This window comes from Mobula birostris, chromosome 13 (assembly GCF_030028105.1).
Source record: "Mobula birostris isolate sMobBir1 chromosome 13, sMobBir1.hap1, whole genome shotgun sequence".
Lineage (NCBI taxonomy): Eukaryota > Metazoa > Chordata > Chondrichthyes > Myliobatiformes > Myliobatidae > Mobula > Mobula birostris.
In genome coordinates this window covers 29,216,077-29,242,019 of record NC_092382.1, presented here as the reverse complement: position 1 = coordinate 29,242,019, position 25,943 = coordinate 29,216,077, and the positions used below count along the sequence as shown (strand labels likewise).

Genomic DNA, 25,943 nt, shown 5'->3' with positions numbered 1-25,943 from the left:
TCAACATCCATTGCTGCTGATTTTCCACACACAAATAAATCAAAAGAGATTTCTCCAATGAAATCGATAATTAATCAATACGCCCCCAAATCTGTTCATATCCCAGGCGCAGGCCCCAATTTTATTATGAACCATAACACTTTAGAAATAAACCAGCAGCAACAAACTACAACTGGAGTCTGGTTTTGATGTTAAATCCACTATCTTTAATAGTATCTACTTATAATATCATAACTTAAGCAAGATAAGCAAAAGTTAACCGTGCTATGTGTATATGTGTGTGTAAATATAACTCCCAAACTATTGAGCTCAGGGGAAACAAGGCTTAGTCTTGAGATGGTGAATTATGAAAGTTCAGTTCATCCACAGAATAGGTGATGAGAGAGAGATATTTGTAATCCAGGGTAAATGTTGAGAGAAGGCAATTATGTCAAATTCCACAGGTTCCACGGTGGTAAAACAAGAGAACAGTAGCTGTAGATTTTATCCGTTGTCGTTTCACATCCACATACGAATTATCACCGAAAGTGACTTGTCACAAGGGGTATTGTCTTCAAGTGAATTTCCACACCACACCCAGGCAAGGGTTAACACATAAGTGGTCTCCACAGGATACCCCAAATCAGATCCATTCCTATTGATCAAACAAGGTGACAACCACACATTCGATGTATGCTGAGTTGATAATTAACCCACCCTTGTCGGCATAGGAAAGTTCGAAACAATGACCCTTGGCCACTAGTTCCCTGGTTTCGATCCTTCCATTTTTCCGCCTTTGTCTCCATCTGAATCTGAGTGTCTGTGTCCTCAGTTAAAACTAAACAAGCTGTGAGTGATGTGAACAAGCTGAAAGTCAGACTGATTCACTTTCTTAATCTCTCTCTCTCGCTCCACAGCAAACGAAACCTTGTGATTCATAACAACAGTAACTCCCCATTGTGAACTGACTGGTGTGTCAGTAGTTCGGATGACCGGGTGAATCCTTTCCCACATTCTGAGCAGGTGAACGGCTTCTCCCTAGTGTGAACTTGCTGATGACTCTGTAGGTGGGATAACTGAGTGAATCTCTTCCCACAGACTGAGCAGGTGAACGGCTTCTCCCCAGTGTGAACTTGCTGATGTCTCTGTAGGGTGGATGACTGAGTGAATCTCTTCCCACATTCTGAGCAGGTGAAAGGTTTCTCCCCAGTATGAACTCGCTGATGAATCTGTAGGTAGGATGACTGAGTAAATCTCTTCTCACAGACTGAGCATGTGAATGGCCTCTCCCCGGTGTGAACTGACTGGTGTGCCAGTAGTTGGGATGACCGAGTGAATCCCTTCCCACAGTCTGAGCAGGTGAGTGGTCTCTCTCCAGTGTGAACTGATTGGTGTGCCATTAGTTTGGACGACTGAGTGAATCCTTTCCCACATTCTAAGCAGGTGAATGGCCACTCCCCACTGTGAACTGACTGGTGTGCCAATAGTTTGAATGACTGAGTGAATCCTTTCCCACATTCTAAGCAGGTGAACGGCTTCTCCCCAGTGTAAACTCGCTGATGACTCTGTAGTTGGGACAACTGAGTGAATCTCTTCCCACAGACTGAGCAGGTGAATGGCTTCTCCCCAGTGTGAACTTGCTGATGTCTCTGTAGGGTGGATGAGTGAGTGAATCGCTTCTCACATTCTAAGCATGTGAACGGCTTCTCCCCAGTGTGAACTCGCTGATGACTCTTTAGGTGGGATAACTGAGTGAATCTCTTCCCACAGACTGAGCAGGTGAATGGCTTCTTCCCAGTGTGAACTCGTTGATGTCTCCTTAGTTGGGATGACTCAGTGAATCTTTTCCCACAGACTGAGCAGGTGAACGGCTTCTCCCCAGTGTGAACACGCTGATGTCTCTGTAGGTGGGATAACTGAGTGAATCCCTTCCCACATTCTAAGCAGGTGAACGGCTTCTCCCCAGTGTGAACTCGCTGATGACTCTGTAGGTGGGATGACTGAGTGAATCCCTTCCCACATTCTAAGCAGGTGAACGGCTTCTCCCCAGTGTGAACTTGCTGATGTCTCTGTAGGCTGGATGAGTGAGTGAATCCCTTCCCACAGACTGAGCAGGTGAACGACTTCTCCCCGGTGTGAACTCGCTGATGACTCTGTAGGTGGGATAACTGAGTGAATCTCTTCCCACATTCTGAGCAGGTGAAAGGCTTCTCCCCAGTGTGAACACGCTGATGTACCCGTAGGTGGGATGACTCAGTGAATCTCTTCCCACAGTCTGAGCAGGTGAACGGCTTCTCCCCAGTGTGAACTCGCTGGTGTCTCTGTAGGGTGGATGACTCAGTGAATCTCTTCCCACAGTCCGAGCAGGTGAACGGCTTCTCCCCAGTGTGAACTCGCTGGTGAGCCATTAGGTTAGATGACCAAGTGAATCCCTTCCCAGAGTCTGAGCAGGTGAACGGCTTCTCCCTGGTGTGAACTCACTGGTGAGCCATTAGGTCAGATAACTAAGTGAATCCTTTCCCAGAATTTCAGCAGATGACCAGCCTCTGCCCAGTGTGAACTGACTGGTGTGTCCACAGGTGGGAAGACCGACTGAGTCCCTTCTCACACACAGAACAGATGAATGGCCTTGTCCAGTGTGAACTTGCTGATGTACCTTCAGTTGAGATGACCGATTGAATCCATTCCCACTGTGTAAAATGACGGGTGTGCCAGTCAGTCAGATGACCGAGTGAATCCCTCCCAACAGTCTGACCAGGAAGGATGGTCGATTGAATCCCTTGCTCCACTTCTTAAATATCTAGACAGAGACAGCAAAACTGGTGTGCCGTGTTTGCGATTCCTGGAGACAAATTCCTTCTTATTTTTAACCTGTAAAAAGATCATCAAAATCCATCAGTGGGTGTAGGACAACATTTCAGATGAGATTACTTGAGTTGCCAAGGTTTGATCTGGTATCACACTGTTACAGTAAGGTTCAACCCAAGAAATCATCTTCTGACTGGGCACAGTGCTGGTATCTGGAATGACCATCAATTCCCTGATGCTCTTCCTGTCTCTATAAGAATGGGGCATTTCTGCCGTCTCCAATCTGTGACTTGGCTCAGTTTGACTCTCTCCATTGTTATTATTCCCTGGTCCTGCTGAGCAGCATGGGTGCCTGGCCCCATCATATCTGAAACACTTTCACACAAATTGTCTTTCTTGACGTGTAGCGAGGATTTTCTTTTATGTATTATTAACTTGAAGTGCCACAGTTTTAACGCCATATAAAAAATTCCTGCTGAGATGAATGGTTGGTCTGCACAGCTGTTAAAAGGACTTAGAGTGAATTTTTGTATTATTTCAGGTTCTTGTCACAGTCACAGAAAATTACAGCACAGAAACAGGCCCTTTGGGCCATCTGGTTTGTGCTGAACTATTTAAACCACCCACTTCCATACCCCTACCATCCAGGTACCTATGAAAACCTCTTAAATGTTGAAATTGAGCTCGCATGCACCACTTGTGCTGGCTGCTCATTCCACACCCGGATGACCGTCTGCGTGAAGAAGTTTCCCCTAATGTTCCCCTTAACGTTTCACCTTTCACCCTTAACCCATGGCCTCTTGTTGTAGTCCCACCCAATCCCAGTGGAGTAAGTCAGCTTGCTTTTACCCTATCTATGCCCCTCTATCACAAACAAATCGCCCCTCAGTATTCCACATTCCAAGGAATAAATTCCAGACCTGTTCAATCTTTCCTTATAACCCAAGTCCTCCAGACCTGGCAACATCCTTGTGAATTTTCTCAGAACTCTTTCAACCTCTTTTACAACTTTCATGTAGGTAGGTGACCAAAACTGTACACAATACTCCAAATTAGGCCTCACCAATGTCTTATACAAGTCAACATAACGTCCATCTATTGTTGTCAGTTCCTTGGTTCATGAAGGCCAATGGACTGAAATCCTGCTTTCCGTCTCTATCTTACTGTGATACCACTTTCAGTGAACTAAGGACCTGTATTCCCAGGTCCCTTTCTTCTACAACAGTCCTCCGTGCCCGACCAGTCACTGTGAAAAACCTGCCTTGGTAGGTCATACCAAAGTGCAACAACTCGCACTTGTCTGCATTAAATTCAATTTTCCGCTTCTCAAACCATTTTCCCAGCTGGTCCAGATCGCACTGCAAGTCATGATAGTCTTCCTCGCTGTCCACTACACCACCAATCTTGGTGTCATTCACAAATTTGCTGATCCAGTTAACCACACTATCATCCAGATTACTGATATAAATGACAAACAACAACAGATCCAGCACTGATCCCTATGACACACCACTAGTCACAGGCCTCCAGTCAGAGAGGCAACCATGTGCTACCACACTCTGGCTTCTCCCAAAGCCAGTGTCTCATCCAATTTACTATCTCATCTTGAATGCTGAGTGACTGAACCTTCTTGACCAACCTCCCATATGAGACTTTGTCAAGTGCCTTGCTAAAGTCCATGTAGACAACATCCACTGCCTTGCCTTCATCCACTTTCCTGATAACTTCCTCGAGAGACTCTATAAGATTGGTTAGACATGACCTACCGTGCACAAAGCCATGCTGTCTAACCTTTATCAGTCCACACCTAACCAAATACTTACAGTATATATCCGGTTCCTGCACAAATGTTCCAATAACTTACCCGAAAACTATTGGGAAGCTTTCAGAAACCAACAGCAGACAACTAAAAAAAAGTCAAATGAGCTCAGGGTGTGGAATCATGATATTGTAGTCATTAATGGGTCTTGGTAGCACCCAACAGTCTGAGGCATTTAGAGGAACAAAATATCCCGGGCCTCAATATCTCTTGAAAAGCAAGGTTCCCTGCACCTGTAACTTTTCAACTTTTATTTTGGCAGGCATGTACAAACTCTACATCCTCAAAATTTCACTTCTGAAGGCCTCCCACTTACCAAGTACTCTTTTGCCAGAAAGCAGCCTGTCCCAAACCACACTTGTCAGATCCTTTCTCATACCATCAAAATTGACCTTTCTCCAATTTTGAATCAACCCGTGGTCCAGACCTCTCTTTTTCCATATTTACTTTGAGTCTCATGGCATATGATCACTAATTTCTGTCACCAGCCCTGGATCATTTCCTAACAGCTTATTGTACACTTCTACGTCAGGAATTCTAATTACTGATTAAGGGCACATTTGACAAACTCTACCCCATCTAGTCCTTTAACAGTATGGGAGTCCCAGTCAATACATAGAAAGTTAAAATCAGTTACTGAATCAACCTTTGTTTCTTGGCATGATCTGTGATCTCTCTACAAATTTGTTCCTCTAAATCCCTCAGACTGTTGGGTGCAACCAAGTCCTAATAATGGCTACAATATCATAATTCCCTGTCCTGAGGTCATCTGGCTTTCCTGTGATGCTTCTTGCATTGTGATATACACAGCACAGCACATTCATCGCACCATGCTCAACCATTTGATTGCTGACTCTATCTGAGGTCTGAACAACATCTGACTGGTGTCAAGAAAACAAACTCTCGCTCATTGTCACAAAAACAAAGGAGCCGATTGTGGACTACAGCAGGAATGGAGACAGGCTAACCCTTATTGACATCAATGGATCTGGGGTTAAGAAGGTGAACAGCTTTAAGTTCCTCAGCATAAACATCACCAAGGATCTCACATATAACCATATAACAATTACAGCATGGAAACAGGCCATCTCGGCCCTTCTTGTCCACGCTGAATGCTTACTCTACCCTAGTCCCACCGACCTGCACTCAGCCCATAACCCTCCATTCCTTTCCTGTCCATACAGCTATCCAATTTTACTTTAAATGACAATATCGAGCCTGCCTCTACCAATTCTACTGGAAGCTCATTCCACACAGCTACCACTCTCTGAGTAAAGAACTTCCCCTCATGTTACCCCTAAACTTCTGCCCCCGACTCTCAACTCATGTCCTCTTGTTTGAATCTGCCCCACTCTCAATGGAAAAAGCCTATACACGTCAACTCTATCTATCCCCCTCATAATTTTAAATACCTCTGTCAAGTCCCCCCTCAACCTTCTACGCCCCAAAAAATAAAGACCCAACTTGTTCAACCTTTCTCTGTAACTGAGGTGCTGAAACCCAGGTAGCATTCTAGTAAATCTCCTCTGTACTCTCTCTATTTTGTTTACATCTTTCCGATTATTCGGTGACCAGAACTGTACACAATACTCCAAATTTGGCCTTACCAATGCCTTGTACAATTTTAATATTACATCCCAACTCCTATACTCAATACTCTGATTTATAAAGGCCAGCACACCAAAAGCTTTCTTCACCACCCTATCGACATGAGATTCCACCTTCAGGGAATGATGCACCATTACTCCCAGATCCCTCTGTTCTACTGCATTCTTCAATGCCCTACCATTTACCATGTATGTCCTATTTTGATTAGTCCTACCAAAATGTAGCACCTCACACTTACCAGCATTAAACGCCATTTGCCATCTTTCATGTACATGGTCTGTACATACCGGCTGTGTTGTAAAAAGAGCACAACAGCACCTCTTTCACCTCAGACGGTTGAAGTAGTTGGGGATGGGGCCCAAAATCCAAAGGTCTTTCTACAATTGAGAGCATCCTGACTGGCTGCATCACTGCCTGGTATGGGAACTGTACTTCCCTCAATCGCAGGAACCTGCAGAGAGTGGTGCGGACAGCCCAGCGTGTCTGTAGATGTGAACTTCCCACTATTCAGGACATTTACAGAGACAGGTGTGTAAAAGGGGCCCAAAGGATATTGGGGAGCCAATTCACCACAACCACAAACTGTTTCTGCTGCTACCATCCAGGAAACGGTACCACAGCAAAAGGACCAACAGGCTCCGGGACATCATCTTCTACCAGGCCATCAGACTGATTAATTCATGCTGATACAATTGCATTTCTATGTTATATTGACTGTCCTATGTATAAACTATCTGTTATGAATTACTGTGAACTGCACTTTTAACATTTAGATGGAGATGTAAAGATTTCTACTCCTCATGTATATGAAGGATGTATGCAATAAAGTCAATTCCATTCAATTCACCCACTCCACTATCTGTTCTGTCATTCTGGCTCCCATTCCCCTCTACAACTTATTTTAACCACATCACCCTCTCCCCACACTAGCACTAGCGAGCCTCACCACTGGGATATTAGTCCCCTCTTGTTCTGTTCCCTTCACTAACAAATCCCCTATCACCCCTTTGATTTTTCTCTGCCAGGTAATCTCAACAGTTTCTAAAGTGGTTCCACCTGTTGTTGTGTGGGATGGACACAAGAGTACTCTGTGATGGCTATTTAACCTCATTCCCCTTCCTGACTCTCACCCAGTTTCCTGTATCCTGCACCTTGGGTGTAACTCACCTCTCTTCATGTCATATCTATCCCAACGCACCCCCAACTCCTGGATGATCTGGAATTCATCCATTTCAAGTTCCAACTCCTTAAACTGCAGGGTTACAAGCTGCAGCTGGATGCACATCTTGTACGTCATGGCATCAGGGACACTGGAGGTCTCCCCACCTTCCCACCAATCTCCCCTCAAATTTGTAATGACCAGTGTACACATAAAGCTTGTATTATGCAATTTTTCCACATGTGCACAGTGAATTTTATATAGAGAGGTATTCATTTTAACAGCTGTCAAATCACTGTCTATAAGAACTTTGATCTCCTCTGGGTTTGTTTTAGTTCATCTGCACTCTCACACAACCTAAGTTGCAGGCCTGTAACAGGTAATGATGGATTTTCTTGCCAGAGCTTTTGCACACGGTCCATGTGTCATTTGCTTGCTAAATGACGCTTAAAAGTCAGATTTCCAAATATCACTCCACTTCTTCCCACTTGCAAATTCTCCAGCAACTTTTGCGTCACCACAATATACACAGGTAACACCAGTTTCTGTATTGTACATAAATATTTCCCCTGAACCCTCCCCCAGGTGACTGACGGTGGTGAACTCAGTGATGGCAATGCCAATGAATATGAAGGGAAGGGCAGTAGTCTGTCTCATTGGAGTCTGGCACATTTGTGATGTGAAAGCTACTTGTTGCCCTGGACAAAGGTGTCTGATATCATTATGTACCCAGAGAGAGTGGGACAAAACATGTTCTCACAGGTAGAAAGTCCAGAACAAGAGGGGGTGGAACAAGCAACAGACACAAAATGCTGGGGGAACTCAGCAGGCCAGGCAGCATCTATGGAAAAGAGTACTAATGCTGAGTTCCTCCAGCAATTTGTGTGTGTTGCTCGGATTTCCAGCATCTGCAGATTTTCTCTTGTTTGTGACTGGAGGCAGAACAAAGGTGATTTTCACAACAGCTGATGTAAAAGATTTTGTTCCCTTTCTCCGAGTTCCCGATCCTTGCATTTAGACAGCTGGAGCTCAGCTCTGTCTGAGAGACCCATCGGTTCCCATTCCCTCATCAGCCGGAAGCTCCCCGGGGCCCGTGTACGGATGGTGGGGCTGAGAGAGAGGGAAGAGAGCAGGACTGTCCCGGGATTGCGGGTCACGGAGTCCGGAGTCACAGCAACTACCCGAAGTCGGTGTTGAAAACGCCGCCCGGTGAGACCCCCAACCCGGAGACCCCTTCTCACCTCAACCGATCATCCGGGGCCTTTTGTGCACCGCGCGCTGGTGAGCTCGAGCTTGGTCGGTTTAACGGCTGGGCTACTGATCACGTGACCAGCCCCTCCCCCACCGCTGTCAACAGAGGAGTCACGCGCTGCACTATTCCCATTGGTACGAAGCAGTGTCAATCACTGCTTCCAGCCAATAGCGGAGGCGGACCAGCCGAGAGGGCGTTACCCCCGCTGACTCCGTCTCCCGAACTTTCCGTCACGGCGGGACAACCGTCAAAGTAAATGTCCGCTTTCTGATTTATTTCCATTTCCCTCCGAGGGAAGTTGGGGCGTTTGTGAAGCGTCTCCTGCGGCCGGAGTCTGATGTGTCGCTGAGAGGTAGGAGGAGACCGCTCGGCCCGTCGGTTTGATGCCGGTTCCCCGGGGAGGGAGAGGATGAAGACGGTGAGAGAGGGGGCGGACAGGATGTTTGTCCCGGTGGGGACAGGAGGGGCTCATCTGTGGAAATGTCTGAGCCCACGGTGGTGGCGATTCACCACATTGGGGGGCAAACACCGGCAGACTGTTGCCCTGCAAGCGGGGCCAATGGTCCGGGCAAAGTGACAATTATTTGTGTTTTGTTGAGACTGTACCGGGAATATGGTGTAAAATCCCGCTCCCCACACTAACACGGGTCACACAGACCAAAGAACAAACTGCCGGAGGAACTCAGTGGGTCGGGCAGCATCTGTGGAGGGAAATGGACCGTCAACATTTCGGGCCGAGACCCTCCCTCTGGACTGAGAGTGGACGGGAAATAGTCCGAGAAAAGAGGTGAGGGGTGGGGATGGGGCAAGAGCTGGGGAGTGAGAGGTGGATCCAGGTGAGGGGGAGGTGGGAAGGTGGAAATAGTGACGGGGGTGGGAGGTGAGTGGTTGGGGCAACACGGGGCTGCAGAAGATGGAAATTAATTCCATAGAGGATTAACAAAGAGGTTTGAGAGTATTTGTTATAGAGAGTGCAATGAAGATTCACCAGACTGATCCCTGGAGTGGTGGGGTCATCATATGAAGAAAGATCAAATGTGATAACCCTTTCATTTAGAGAATCGAGGACTGAGAGATGAACACATTGAAATTCACAACATCATTACCGGTTGAACCAGGGATCCCAGTCTCTGAAAATGGAGGTGGACTGTTCGGGACTGAGATGAGGGGAAATGTCTCCACTCTGAGGGTGGTGAATGTCTGTAAATCCCCACCACAGAGGCCGGTGAAGACTCAGTGATCATCCTCACATAAAACAGAGGCCGGCAGATGTGTGGAGACTGAAGGGATTGAGGAAATGAGGATCGGGCAGAAACATGTGGCTGAGATGGGAGAGCAGCCGCCATCTTGGTGATGGCTCGAGGGGCTGAATGGCCACCTCCTGCTGATTCTCACTTAGTGTTTCAGTGTTCCTGTCCAGTGAGCCCGGAGGAATGTGAATAGAAAGTAGAAACATAGAAAAACTGCAGCAGTATAGAGGCCCTTCGGCCCACAATGCTGTGCCGAACATGTTCTTACCTCAGAAATTACCCAGGGTTACCCATAGCCCTCTGTTTTTCTAAGCTCCATGTACCTGTCCAGGAGTCTCTTCGAAGACCCTATTGTAGCCCATTCCACACACCACTCTCTGTGTAAAAAAACTTACCCCTGACATCTCCTCTGTACCTAATCTCCAGCACCTTAATCCTGTGTCCTCTTGTGGCCACCATTTCAGCCCTGGGAAAAAGCCTCTGACTGTCCACACGATCAATGCCTCTCATCATCTTATACACCTCTATCAGGTCAGCTCTCATCCTCCGTCGGTCCAAGAAGAAAAAGCCGAGTTCACTCAACCTATTCTCATAAGACATGCTCCCCAGACCCAGCAACATCCTTGTATATCCCCTCTGCACTCTTTCTGTGGTTTCCACATCCTTCCTGTAACGAAGCGACCAGAATTGAGCATAGTACTTCAAGTGCGGTCTGACCAGAGTCCTACATTACCCTTCGCCTTTTAAATTCAATCCCATGGTTGATTAAGGCCAATGCACCGTATGCCTTCTTAACCACAGAGTCAACCTACACAGCAGCTTTGAGTGTCCTATGGACTCGGACCCCAAGATTCTCCTGGCGGAGAATCTCACCTGGTCCCTAACACCAGCTCCATAGCAAAGAAAGCCCAGCAGTGTCCTTACTTTCTGTGAAGGCTGAGGAAGGTCCATCTCCCACCCTCCGTCCTCACCACATTCTACAGAGGACGTATCGAGAGCATCCTGAGCAGCTACATCACTGTCTGGTTCGGAAACCATCTCGGATCGCAAGACCCTGCAGTGGATACTGAGGTCAGCTGAGAAGATCATCGGGGTCTCTCTTCCCACCATTGGAGACACTTACACCACCCACTGCATCCGTAAAGCAAACAGCATTGTGAAGGACCCCATGCACCCCTCATACAAACTCTTCTCCCTCCTGCCACCTGGCAAAAGGCACCGAAGTTTTCAGGCCCTCACGACCAGTCTATGTAACAGTTTTTTTCCCCCCCAAGTATTCAGACTCCTCAATACTCAGAGCCTGGACTGACACCAACCTACTGTCTTGTTTATTATTTATTGTAATGCCTGCACTGTTTTGCACACTTTATGCAGTCCTCAGTAGGTCTGGAGTCTCGTGTAATTTTGTGTGTTTTTTTTTTACGTAGTTCAGTGTAATTTTTGTATTGTTCATGTAGCACCATGGTCCTGAAAAACATTGTCTCATTTTTACTGTGTACGGTACCAGCAGTTATGGTGGAAATGACAATATACAGTGCCTTGACTTGACTCTGATCCTCCGCACTGCCAAGTCTTGCCATTAATGCTACATTCTGCCATCATCTTTGACCTAATACAATGAACCAGCTCACACTTATCTGGGTTGAACTCCATTTGCCTCTTCTCAGCCCAGTTTTGCATCCTATCAATATAGATAGATAGATAGATGGATAGATATACTTTATTAATCCCGAGGGAAATATGGTTTCGTTACAGCCGCACCAACCAAGAATTGAGCGTAAATATAGCAATACAAAAGCCCCAACAATCGAACACCAAAATGCAAACTATGCCAGATGGAAAATAAGTCCAGGACCAGTCTATTGGCTCAGGGTGTCTGACCCTCCACGGGAGGAGCTGCATGTTCGATGGCCACAGGCAGGTACGACCTCCCGTGCTGCCAAGTGTTGTATCACGGTGGAATGTGGCCGAAGTCCAACAGTAAAAAGTTCAATATCCAGTCTGCAAACACATTCCTCAATCATAATATACCCCGGATTGCACTATCCGTTGTTAGCCAGATCAGTAAGCACCGAACTCCTTTACGCTTACTGCTCTCAGTGCACTTCCGGTCAGCCGGAACGGTATTACCCACTGAACTCTTCTCCAAAAGTCTCTGTTGTCTCGACCCGGTCCTCTTTCCTTGGCTTTGTGATCCCCCTCTGTGTGTTTTCCTCCGGATTTCAGCAGGGGTGGCCGCCGCTCTGTTCGCTAAGCCGGCCGGTGTTTGCTGGTCCATGAAATATACAATGCGACCTTGCTTCTGTCCGGCGTGTCGGGATGTAACCATTTCCAGTGCTAAAGAAAACCCAAAGAAAACTCTCTCTACCAGCATGTTAGGTAGCGTGCAGCTTCGACGTGTTACCGTGAGAAAAAAAATACAAAAGATAACGTAAATTAAAAAGTAAGAAGAAGAAAGTAAGAATAGATCGGAACGGCTGTACCAGGCTGCATGCACGACCGGTGCATGCACAAGATATATCTTCAAGTCTGTGAGCCAACACTATAGATAAAATTTTAGTATCAAAATTGAGTAAAGTGATAGGTCTATACGAAGAACATTCAGTAGGATTCATATTCTTTTTGAGAATGAGCGAAATGGAAGCTCCGTAAAAAGACTGCGGTAGTCTTCCTTCCTCTAATGGTAGAACATAAATGTGGTAGAAGCAAGGAGGAAAAAGCCTAATAAAATTCTCCAGAGAATCCACCGGGTCCTGGGGATTTCCCAGAATGCAATTCTCAAATAGCCTGAGCAATTTCATCCTGGGAAATAGGTTGATCCAATTGCCTACGATCATCTAACGAAAGATTAGGAATATTTAATTGATCTAAAAATTATTCTTTGCAATATTATCATTAACAGAGTCAGAACTATACAATTTAGAATAAAATTCTCTAAAAGTGTCATTAATTACAAGGTGGTCAGTTGTCATATCCCCATTAATTTTATGTATTTCTTTAATTTGCTGCTTGGCTGAAAATCGCTTCAATTGATTAGCCAGTAGCTTACCAGTTTTATCTCCATGAATGTAAAGTTGTCTTGTATCTTTTAAAAGTTGGCTTTCAATTGGATATGTTATAAGAAGATCATATTTAGTTTTAGTTTCAATACGTCTCTTATATGTTTCAGGATCAGGTACCGAAGCATATTTATGGTCCAGTTGCTTTAACTGATTGGCTAATTCATTTCTTTCTTTGTTAGCTTTTCTAATGATGTTTGCAGTATAAGAAATAATTGATCCCGGATGTATGCTTTAAAAGTATCCCATATAATAAGGCTAGACGCCTCTTCCAACGTATTTTCTTCAAAAATAAAGGGTAATTTGATTCTCCATAAATTTTTTAAAAATCCTCATCGGATAACAGAGTTAAATTAAATCGCCAAAATCTACACATGGGGATAGTACCAGGAAGATTTAAAGATAGAATTACAGGAGAGTGGTCAGAAATAGCAATCTCTTTATATTCAATTGATCGAATTAATGGAATCATTTGACTATCAATAAAAACAAAGTCAATCCCAGTATAAGAATGATAGACATGAGAGAAAAAAGAATACTCCCTGTCCGTCAGATGCAGAAACCGCCAAGCATCAACTATACCACATTTAGTTAGAAAAGATTGGATAAACAAAGCTGATATACTAAGTGTGGCTGGTTTAATAAATGAGCGATCTAATACTGGATCTAACCAGCTGTTACAGTCTCGTCCCATCACAAGGGCGTAAGTACACAAATCTGGCAAAAATGAAAATAGACGTTCAAAAAATCCAGGATCATCTATGTTGGGGGCATAAACATGAGCAAAAACAATCAACTTACTGTCTAAACTCCCTGATACAATAACAAATCGACCATTAGGGTCCGAAACAACTTTATGCTGAATAAAGGAAACTGTATTATCTACAAAAATCGAAACTCCACGTGATTTTCCCTTAAACGAAGAGTGGAATTGCATACCCTTCCACCCAGTAAAAAAAAAAACGTAAGGTATCACAGCTGTGTATCTGTGTTTCTTGTAAAAAAAAAATAATGGGTGCTTTTATTTTTTAATATAAGCAAACACTTTGTTCCTTTTGGTGGGGTAATTCAGCCCTTTCACATTCAAACTAAACAGGTTAATATTTTGAACCATTTTAAATACCAATCAACAAGTAATTAAAAGATCTAGCCATAAGTTATTAAAACTAGAAAGCAAACGGTAAAGTAAGGTATTCAAACGAACAATCATATATTCAACCCAATACAGCTCCCAGAGAGAAATAGGCCCTACCCCCTCCCCTACCCAAAGCGAGAAAGCTGACCAATAGACAGTCAGTGAGCTAAGAACTAAGTACCGGCCCCCAAAAATCCCGTTGACAGAAAAAAAAACTCTAGTCCTGCAAGGTCATTATGTCCCTACCAAGACACAACATAAAAAGTAAAATAACTCAGTATTCGAAAATATGAAAGGATCACTTCAAACAAATTCAAAGAAAGCTATATTAAAATAAAGCCTCAAAACGGGATAAAATAAAGTATCAAAAAAATATATAACAAAAGACAATATATGAATAGCCAAAACATGAGTTTAATAAAACCTTATTTCAATTTCATATTAACAGAAGAAAAAATTTGATCAAATAAGAAATATAAGTGTTAGACTTCATCCTTTAGAAACTCTTTTGCATCTTCAACTGAACTTATTCTTTTTCGCAATCCATTCTTCAAAACAATACTCAGACGTGCGGGGAACTGAAGGGATGGTTTATATCCTTTATTATAAGACTCCAACATAACTTGTTTATATTTCATGCAATCAGCCAAAACTTCAGGCGAATAGTCTTCCACAAATCTAACCTTGTAATTTTGGAAATCGATCATTCCTTCTCTCTGGGTATGGCAAATTAAAAGGTCCTTAATTTGAAATTCATGAAAGGCTAGTCCGACCGAGCTGGGTTTCGCCGCCAAGGACAATGGCTTCTAAGTCAGCTCGGAAGTGAATAAAGCAGGGAAAAGCTGATTCAGAAAGTTTGCAAAAAATTTGTAGGGTCAGCACCTTCAATTGATTCTTCAAGACCCAGGATTCGCATGTTACTTCTCCTGTTTCTATTTTCGAGACTGATGATCCTTTTCAGCATTTTATCATTGGATAAAGATCACTCTTTGCAGAGTTTAATTGTATCTTCAATGTCCTCTTCAAGTGTCATTAGCTTCGCAGTATTCTCCTGAATTCGGTTCTCATACTCAAATAAAGTTCGCTGAATTGTATCCAATTTGTCGTTGAGCCGTTCAAACTCGTCAGAGAATTCCAATTTTTGCTGTTTAAGCAAGTCACTGATTGAATCCAAAGTGACTGGGGATTCATCTTCTGTTTCTCTTTCTTTTGCAAACGCTTTGGTTCTTTTCCCAGCCACAGTAAAGCAGTATTGAAGTATTCTAATAAGGTTTCAAAAAAAAAAGACTGGTAGGAAACAATTAAGTAAACAGGGTAGGAGCAATCGAAAAGTGACCAACAGGGCTCTGACTGCTTCTTATATCTAACATATGCTACCTTCTTCCACTTGACGAGTTGCCTCACGTGTTTCGTCAGCCACGGTTCCCTTTTCCGACCATTTTCTCCTTGGCTCAGTGATACAAACCTATCCTGAACCCAGCACAAGTAGTCCCTAAACTTCCTCCACATTACTTCTGTGCTTTCACCTTTGAACACCTGTTTCCAATTTACTCTCGCTAGTTCCTGCCTCATACATTCATAGTTAGCCCTTCCTCAGTTAAGCACTTTCCCATTTTGTCTGTTTTTATCCTTTTCCATAGCTATGCTGAAGCTAAGGGAGTTGTGGTCACTCTCACCAAAATGCTCCCCCACCAAGAGGTCTGCCACCTGACCAGGTTCATTACCCAGAACTAGATCCAGTATGGCCTCTCCTCTCGTCAGCCGGTCCCCATACTGTGTCAGGAATCCTTCTTGAACACATCTGACAAATTCAGCCCCGTCTATCCCCCTTGCAGTCAGGAGGTGCCAGTCAATATGAGGGAAGTTGAAGTCACCCATAACTACAACCCTGTATTTCCTGCACCATTCTAAAATCTGCCTGCTTATCTGCTCCTCAGTGTCCCGAAGGCTATTTGGGGGCCTATAGACTACTCCCAGCACAGTGATTGATCCCTTCCTATTTCTGACTTCCACCCACACCGACTCAGTGGACACTCCCTCTGCAGCATCCTCCCTTTCTACAGGCGTGATACTATCCCTGATCAGTAATGTTACTCCCCCCCTTTTCTACCTCCCATCCTATTCCTTGTAAAACACCTAAACCCCGGTACCTGCATCAGCCAATCCTCCCCTTCCTCCAGCCAAGTTTCAGTAATGGCCACAACATCGTAGTTCCATGTACTGATCCATTCTCTAAGTTCATCCCCTTTATTCCTAATACTCCTAGCATTGAAATACACACACTTCAACCCCTCGAACTGGCTACATTTATGATTTGTCCCCTGCCTGTCCTTCCTCACCAACTCAGAACACACAGCATCGTGCCCTTGTCCTTCTACCCTCATCTCTGCACTCACATTCTGATTCCCACCCCCCTGACAAACTAGTTTAAACCCTCCCCAACAGCTCCAACAAACCTGCCCACCAGGATATTGGTCCCTTTCCAGTTCAGGTGCAGCCCGTCCTTGTTGTACAGGTCAAACCTTCCCCAGAAGAGATCCCAATGCTCCAGAAATCTGAACCCCTGCCCCCTGCACCAACTCTTCAGCCACACTTTCAACTGCCATGACTTCCAGTTCCTACCCTCTGTCTCGTGGCACAGGCAGCAATCCTGAGATTACCATCCCTGAGATCCTGCTTTTTCACTTTTTTCCTAACTCCCAATATTCCTACGCTCCAAAGAATAAGGACCTAATTTGTTCAACCTTTTGCTGTAACTTAGGAGATGAAACCCAGGCAACATTTTAGTAAATCTCCTCCGTACTCTCTCAATTTTATTGACATATTTCCTATAATTTGGTTACCAGAACTGTATACAATACTCCAAATTTGGCCTTACCAATGCCTTGTACAATTTCAACATTACATCCCAACTCCTATACTCAATGCTCTGATTTATAAAGGCCAGCATACCAAAAGCTTTCTTCACCACCCTATCCAAACGAGACTCCACCTTCAGGGAACTATGCACCATTACTCCTAGATCCCTCTGTTCTACTGCATTCTTCAGTGCCCTACCATTTACCATGTATGCCCTATTTTGATTACTCCTACCAAAATGCAGCACCTCACATTTATCAGCATTAAGCTCCTTCTGCCATCTTTCAGCCCACTCTTCTAAGTGGTCTAAATCTCTCTGCAAGCTTTGAAAACCTCCTTCATGATCCACAACTCCACCTATCTTAGTATCATCTGCATACTTACTAATCCAATTTACCACCCCATCATCCAGATAATTAATATATATGACAAACAACATTGGACCCAGTACAGATCCCTGAGGTTTAGTCATCAGAGACAATTGTGCTGTCCCTGACTTCCCACATTCTACAATCGGAGCACTGGATTGCCCTATCTACTGCCTCCATTACCAACTCCTAAGTTAATCAAAATAATTAAAGAAACATACCCAGCCTTACCTTACTGGGAGCAAGCTCGTCCTCTGCCTTTGCTCGCCGAAACTTCTCGAGCCAAAGCCTCAAAGCTCCACTCCTTCACTGACCCCACTCACTCACTGGCTTGAGCTGCCCCTCTTTTCACTTGTTTGTTGAGCTTCTCAATTTTCAATTGCCCAATCAGCTGCTTTCTGCTGGGTCTGAGCTGTTCAAATCTTGATTGACTTGATTGCACAACCCAACTGCCAAAATCTCTTGAGCCAAAGCCTCAAAGCTCCACTCCTTCACTGGCCGCTCTCCACTCCAGTCCACGTTAAACTCCAGTCCCATTAAAGGTGAATATGCAGCAGAAGAAACTCCTCCCATGCCCAGTGACCAGGGTGCAGAACTGGGTGTGGTGAGCAGCAGCAATAATTGCAGAGTTCAGCACCGACAGTCACTCTCGAAATTGCATTCAGCAATGGTGACGGACAAATATCCAGCATGCAGCTTATTGAAACTTTCTCCCCAGTGTGAACCCGGCAGTGTGTCACAAATAACATGCTGTAAGGTTTCACAGCTAATGTAACGGCCTCTGTGCAATGTTTCACTGCTGAGGTAATGTTTTCTCTGTAACAGCAATGTTTAGGTTACGACTAGAGACAACAGGGTTTTTGAATGCAGGGCTATCTAATGACAGAAATGTTCTTTCTTGTTCGTCAGGAAGAGGAATTTTTGCGGTGTTTTACCGGGGAGAGATGAGAAGACATGAATGGAGAGAGTGGGCCCTTTTTCTTCTTTATTTTTTCTTTACTAGCCCTATAGTCAAAGAAAGAACTATAAAGCCTAATCGTTTAATCGCATATTATGTACCATTTATTATTTCGGGGTACTGATATGTAACAGGGAACACATCAAGCAGCTTCCACCCAAACAAGATTTCTTAAGTTTGGCCGGGCTGGGGGGCTATCACCCCCTATATTAAGCTGCTAGCCAAAGTGAGAATTACATAAGGTTAGAATACTGAGTGAATTGCTTCCCACATTCACAGCAGGTGAACGACCTCTCCCTGGTGTGAACTCAATGATGCACATTCGGCAGAGATGGCTGAGAGAATCTCTTACCGAAGTCTGAGCAGGTGATCGGCCTCTACCCAGTGTGAACTCAATGATGCACATTCGGTGGAGATGGCTGAGAAAATCTCTTCCCGAAGTCTGAGCAGGTGATCAGTCTCTACCCAGTGTGAGCTCGCTGGTGTTTCTGTAGGTTCGATGACCGAGTGAATCCCTTCCCACACACTGAGCAGGTGAACGGCCTCTCCCCGTGTGAACTCGCTGATGTACCTTCAGTTGGGATGACCAAGTGAATCCCTTTCCACAGTCTGAGCAAGAGAAGGGCCACTCTCCAGTGTGAACTCGCTGATGAAACTTCAGGTGGGATGAGCAAGTGAATGCCTTCCCGCAGTCGGAGCAGGTGAACGGCCTGTCCCCAGTGTGAATAGACCAGTGTGCTTGTAGGCGGGATGATCGAATGAATCCCTTCCCACACACTGAGCAGGTGAACGGCCTCTCCCCAGTGTGAACTCGCTGGTGTCTGAGTAGGACACATGACGAAGTGAATCCCTTCCCACAGTCTGAGCAGGTGAACGGCCTCTCCCCAGTGTGAACTCGCTGATGTACCTTCAGTTGAGATGAGCAACGGAATCTCTTCCCGCAGTCTGAGCAGGTGAACGGCCTCTCCCCAGTGTGAACTCGCTGATGTCTCTGTAGGACAAGTGACGAAGTGAATCCCTTCCCACAGTCTGAGCAGGTGAACGGCCTCTCCCCAGTGTGAACTCGCTGATGTACCTTCAGTTGAGATGACACAGTGAATCCCTCCCCACAGTCTGAGCAGGTGAACGGCCTCTCCCCAGTGTGAACTCGCTGATGTACCTTCAGTTGGGATGACGAAGTGAATCCCTTCCCACAGTCTGAGCAGGTGAACGGCCTCTCCCCAGTGTGAACTCGCTGATGTACCTTCAGGTGGGATGAGCAAGTGAATCCCTTCCCGCAGTCGGAGCAGATGAACGGCCTCTCCCCAGTATGAAAAGACCAGTGTGCTTGTAGGTCGGATGATCGAAAGAATCCCTTCCCACACACTGAGCAGGTGAACGGCCTCTCCCCAATGTGAACTCGCTGGTGTCTGTGTAGAACAGAGGATGAAGTGAATCCCTTCCCACAGTCGGAGCAGGTGAACGGCCTCTCCCCAGTGTGAACTCTCTGATGCACCTTCAGTAGGGATGAGCAAGTGAATCCCTTCCTGCAGTCTGAGCAGGTGAATGGCTTCTCTCCAGTGTGAACTCGCTGATGAACCTTCAGGTGGGATGAGCAAGTGAATCTCTTCCCACAGTCCAAGCAGGTGAACAGCCGCTCCCCAGTGTGAACTGACTGGTGTCTCAGTAGGTCAGATGAGTTAATGAATCCCTTCCCACAGTCTGAGCAGGTGAACGGCCGCTCCCCGGTGTGATCTCGCTGGTGAGCCATTAGGTCGGATGACCGAGTGAATCCTTTCCCACAAATTCAGCAGATGACCAAATTTCTGCCCAGGGTGAACTGACTGGTGTGTCTACAGGTGGGATGACCAACTGAATGCCTTCTCACCCACAGAACAAATGAATGACCTTGTCCGGTGTGAACTTGCTGATATATCTTCAGTTGAAATGACTGAGTGAATCCCTCCCCACAGTCTGAGCAGGAAGGATGATCGAGTGAATCCCTTGCTCCACTTCTCAAATATCCAGACAGATACAGCAAAACTGGCGTGTTGTGTTCGAGATTCCCGTAGACAGATTCCTTGTCATTTTTAACCTGTAAAAAGATTTACAAAATGAATCAACGGGTGTCGGACAATATTTCAGATCAGATCACTTGAGTTGTCAAAGTGTATTCTCGCATCACACTATTACAGTGAGGTTCAACCCAAGTTGGAGAGAGAAATCATCTTCCAACTGGGCACAGTGCTGGTATCTGGAATGACCATCAAACTCTCTGATGCTCTTCCTGTCTCTATAAGAATGGGGCATTTCTGCCATCTCCAATCTGTGACCTGGCTCAGTTTGACTCTCTCCATTGTTATTATTCCCTGTTCCTGCTGAGCAGCATGGGTGCCTGGCCCCACAGTAACTGAAACAGTCTCACGCAAATTGTCTTTCTTGATGTGTAGCGAGGATTTTCTTTTATGTATTATTAACTTAAAGTGCCACAGTTTTAACGCCATATAAAAAAATTCCTGCTGAGATGAATGGTTGGTCTGCACAGCTGTTAAAAGGACTTAAAGTGAATTTTTGTATTATTTCAGGTTCTTGTCACAGTCACAGAAAATTACAACACAGAAACAGGCCCTTTGGGCCATCTGGTTTGTGCTGAACTATTTAAACCACCCACTCCCATACCCCTACCATCCAGGTACCTATAGAAACCTCTTAAATGTTGAAATTGAGTTCGCATGCACCACTTGTTCTGGCTGCTCATTCCACACCCAGATGACCATCTGTGTGAAGAAGTTACCCCTCATGTTCCCCTTAACGTTTCACTTTTCACCCTTAACCCATGGCCTCTGGTTGTAGTCCCACACCATCTCAGTGGAGAAAGCCAGCTTGCATTTACCCCATCTGTGCCCCTCTATCACAATCAAATCTTTGCTCAATCTTCCACATTCCAAGGAATAAAGTCCTGATCTGTTCAATCATTCCTTATAACCCAAGTCCTCCAGACCTGGCAACATCCTTGTGAATTTTTGCAGAACTCTTTCAACCTCTTTTACATCTTTCCTGTAGGTAGGTGACCACAACTGCAAACAAGACTCCAAATTAGGCCTCACCAATATCTTCTACAAGTCAACATAACATCCATAAGACCGAAAGAAGCTGCAGAAGATCGTGAACACGGCGCAGCACATCACACAAACCAATCTTCCGTCCGTGGACTTACATTACACCGCACGCTGTCGGAGCAGTGCTGCCAGGATAATCAAGGACACGACCCACCCAGCAAACACACTTTTTGTCCCTCTTCCCTCCGGGAGAAGGTTCAGGAACTTGAAGACTGGTACGGCCAGATTTGGGAACAGCTTCTTTCCAACTGTGATAAGATGCTGAACGGATCCTGACCCGGATCAGGGCCGTACCCTCCAAATATCCGGACCTGCCTCTCGGTTTTTTTCCACTACCTTACTTCCCATTTTTCTATTTTCTATTTATGATTTTTAATTTAAATTTTTAATATTGACTAATTTTAACTACTTTTAATATTTTAATATTTAATATTTGTAATCCAGGGAGTGTGAAGCGCAGAATCAAATATCGCTGTGATGTTTGTACATTCTAGTACAAATTGTTTGGCGACAATAAAATATAAAGTATCTATCATTGTCAGTACTTTGGTTCATGAAGGCCAATGGGCTGAAATCCTGCTTTCCGTCTCTATCTTACTGTGACACCACTTTCAGTGAATTAAGGACTTGTATTCCCAGGTCACTTTCTTCTACAACTCTCCACTGTGCCCAACCAGTCACGGTGAAAGACCTCCCTTGGTAGGTCATACCAAAGTGCAACAACTCACACTTCTCTGCATTAAATTCCGTTTTCCATTTCTCAAACTATTTTTCCAGCTGGTCCAGATCGCACTGCAAGCCTTGATACTCTTCCTCGCTGACCACTACACCACCAATCTTAGCGTCAGCCACAAATTTGCTGATCCAGTTAACCACACTATCATCCAGATTACTGATATAGATGACAAACAACAACAGATCCAGCACTGATCCCTGTGGCACACCACTAGTCACAGGCCTCCAGTCAGAGAGGCAACCATCTGCTACCACACACTGGCTTCTCCCAAAGACAGTGTCTCATCCAATTTACTATCTCATCTTGAATGCTGAGTGACTGAACCTTCTTGACCAACCTCCCATATGAGACTTTGTCAAGTGCCTTGTTAAAGTCCATGTAGACAACATCCACTGCCTTGCCTTCATCCACTTTCCTGATAACTTCCTCCAGAGACTCTATAAGATTTGTTAGACATGACCTACCATGCACAAAGCCATGCTGTCTATCCTTAATCAGTCCACATCTATCCAAATACTTATATATCCGGTTCCTGCAAATACATTTCAATAACTTTCCCACTACTGATGTCAAGCTCACCAATGTACAATTTCTTAGTTTATTTTTACAGCCTTCCTTGAACAGCGGAACAACATTGGCTGCCCTCCAATCCTCCAGTACCTCACCTGGCTCTAAAGATCATTTAAATATCTGTCCTTGTGCCCCGACAATTTCTGCACTTGTCTGCCGCAGGGTCCCAGGGAACAACTTGTCAGGCCCTGGGGATTTATCCACGCTAATTTGCCTTAAGACAGCAAACACCTCCACCTCTGTAGTCTGTCCAAGGTCCCTGAGGTTGATGCTGCTTTGCCTCACTGCTATAGACTGTGTGTCCATCTCCTGTGTAAATACAGATGCAGAAAAAAATCTCCCACATCTATTTTGTCTCAGATCAGAACTACTGTTCTGATCTTGCATAGGATTAATTTTTTTTCCCCCCTTGCAATCCTTTTTGCTCTTAACATATCTGCAGAATCCCCGTGGATTCTCCTTCACCATGTCTGCTGGGGCAACCTCATGTCTTCTTTGTCTTTCTTAAGTGTTCACTTGAATTCCCTGTACTTCATAAGTACCCCATTTGTTCCTATCTGCCCGTACCTGGTATGCGCCTCCTTTTTATTGATCTGGCAGATGAAGCACAAAGGGCTGATAGAGCTGCATGGTGGGAGGTGGGGGTGGGGGAGGGTTAAACTAAAGTTGCAGGGGGAATGGGAGCCTGAATAACAGAACAGATAGTGGAGACGTTGTGGAGACAGTTGTTGTTCAGACCTCAGACAAAGACAGGAATGAAAAAGTTAAGCATGGTGCAGTGAATATGCTCAATCCTGTATATTTCAATACAAGGAGCAGCTTAGGAAAGGCGGATGTGTTCAGGGCATGGATCAACACCTGGAATTATGACACTAGGATCTGGCAACTGTGGCCTGGGACAGGCTGTTTTGTGGCAAAGGTGTGCTTGGTAAATTGAGGCCTTCAAAGCAAAATTTTGTAAGCACAAAGTGGGTATGTGCTTGTCAGAATAAAAGATAAAGATAGAAACTGTATCTCTTGGTTTTCAAGAGATATTGAGACCCTGGTGAAGCACAAAATGGAGTTGCATCACAGAGATAGGCAGGTAGGTTCTTATGGAGTATAAGAAATTCAAGAGAACACATTAGAAATAAATCAGGATGGCTAAAAGAAAGCATGAGATTGCCCTCGCAAAAAAGATAAAGGATAATTGTCAGAGATTCTAGAAATAGATTAAGAACAAAAGGATTGCAAGGCACAAAGTTGGTCCTCTGGAAGACCGGAATAGCAATCCACGTGTGGAACGAAAGCAGATGGGTGAGATCTTAATTTTTTTTTATCTCATTTATCAGGAGATGGACAGAGTGTCAATGAGAGTGTGGAAAAGCAGCATTAAAATTGTGGACCCTGTACAGATTAAAGAAGAGGAGATGTTTGCTATCCTGAGGCAGATTAGGGTGGATAAATCTCCGGGGCATGACAAGGCGCTCCCTCGGACCCTACGGGAGGCAAGTGCAGAAATAGTTGGGGCCCTAGCAGAGATAATTAAATCATCCTTAGTAATGGGAGAGTTATCAGAGGATTGTAGGGTAGCCAAAGTAATTTTGCTGTTCAACATAGAACATAGAAATCTACAGCATATTCCAGGCCATTCAGCCCACAATGTTGTGCCAACCATGAAACTTACTCTAGAAACTGCCTAGAATTTCCCTAGCACATAGATCTCTATTTTTCTAAGCTCCATGTACCTACCTAAGAGGCTGTTAAAAGACCCTATTGTATCTGCCTCGACCACCACTGCTGGCAGTGCATTCCACACACCCACCACTCTCTGTGTAAAAAAACTTACCCCTGACATCCCCTCGGTATCTATTTCCAAGCACCTTAAAACTATGCCCCTCGTGTTAGCCTTTTCAGCCCTGGGGAAAAACCTCTGGCTATCCACACGATCAATGTCCCTCATCATTTTATACATCTAAAAAAGGCTCTAAGCGTAAACAAGGATATTATACATTGCTTTGATGATTTGTTGGAAGTTTAAAAAGGTATGAGGGTATAGATAGGGTAAATGCAAGCAGCTTTTTCCACTGATGTTGGGCGAGACGACAACCAGAGGTCATGGGTAAGTGACTTCCCCATTTATACAACAAATACAATACAGCACAATACAGGCCCTTCGGCCCACAATGCTGTGCCAGACATTACTTACTTTAAAAATTACCTAGAGTTCCCCATAGCCCTCTATTTTTCTACGCACCATGTACCTATCCATGAGCCTCTTAAAAGACCCTATTGTATCCGGCTTCATCACAGTGGCCGGCAGCCCATTCCACGCACTCACCACCCTGTGTAAAAAAAACTCACCTCTTGTGGTGATGTCACGTGTCAGGACGTGACTGGGCAGAGTTCCCAGCATGCGCAGAAATGAAGAATTATCTAGAAGCATGGCAGTGTAAAACTTGTTTTTTTCTGCTGTTAAATACAAGTTCAGTTCTGCAGAATATGGTTTGTTATCAGTAACCCACGGTACGTATAAAGAACACAACACCCCTGACATCTCCTTCGTACCTACTTCCAAGCGCCTTAAAACTGTGCCCTCTCTGCAGATTTTCTCTTGTTTGTGACTGGAGGCAGAACAAAGGTGATTTTCTCAACAGCTGATGTAAAAGATTTTGTTCCCTTTCTCCGAGTTCCCGATCCTTGCATTTAGACAGCTGGAGCTCAGCTCTGTCTGAGAGATCCATCGGTTCCCATTCCCTCATCAGCCGGAAGCTCCCCGGGGCCCGTGTACGGATCGTGGGGCTGAGAGAGAGGGAAGATAACAGGACTGTCCCGGGATTGCGGGTCACGGAGCCCGGAGTCACAGCAATTGTCCCTCCCACTCCGCTCTCCCCTTTCCATGTCTCCCCTCACCTTCTCCCTTATCCCCGGGGACGCGCTCTTACCTGCTGTCGGTCTTTTGAGGCCTTCCGTATACTGCGCGCATGCGTGATATTCGGCAACGTCGCAACGCTGACGCCTGCGCATTTGATCGGTGCTTCGGCAAGGGCGAAATTTCTATCGCACAGCTTTATGGGTAATCACGGTGCCATTAAAAGTTTCTGCATACACCAGTTCCACTTCCATAGCTCAGTTTTTTTTGTGCATATAGAAAATTCAGCAGCTGTTTTAATGCAGAAAGCGGCTCCCGTAAAAAATATACTCAATATCACCGTGTATCTAATACCAAAGTACAATCCTCGTACAAATGTAGATATAAAACTCAAGAGATTCTGCAGTTGCTGGAAATACAGTACAGAGACACAC

The 25,943-nt window shown here is 45.0% G+C and overlaps 1 protein-coding gene across 1 annotated transcript in view; it reads right to left on the bottom strand.

The window, feature by feature from the left end:
* The window catches only part of LOC140207871 (uncharacterized), a 115,283-nt gene extending 89,670 nt beyond the window's left edge, over positions 1-25,613 (bottom strand). The window contains 3 exon segments of the mRNA XM_072276418.1: positions 921-2,444; positions 18,733-20,328; positions 25,583-25,613. Of these exon segments, the coding sequence (XP_072132519.1) occupies positions 921-2,444; positions 18,733-20,004 (2,796 nt within the window). The 5' untranslated portion in view covers positions 20,005-20,328; positions 25,583-25,613.
* Between the last annotated feature and the right edge of the window lie 330 nt (positions 25,614-25,943).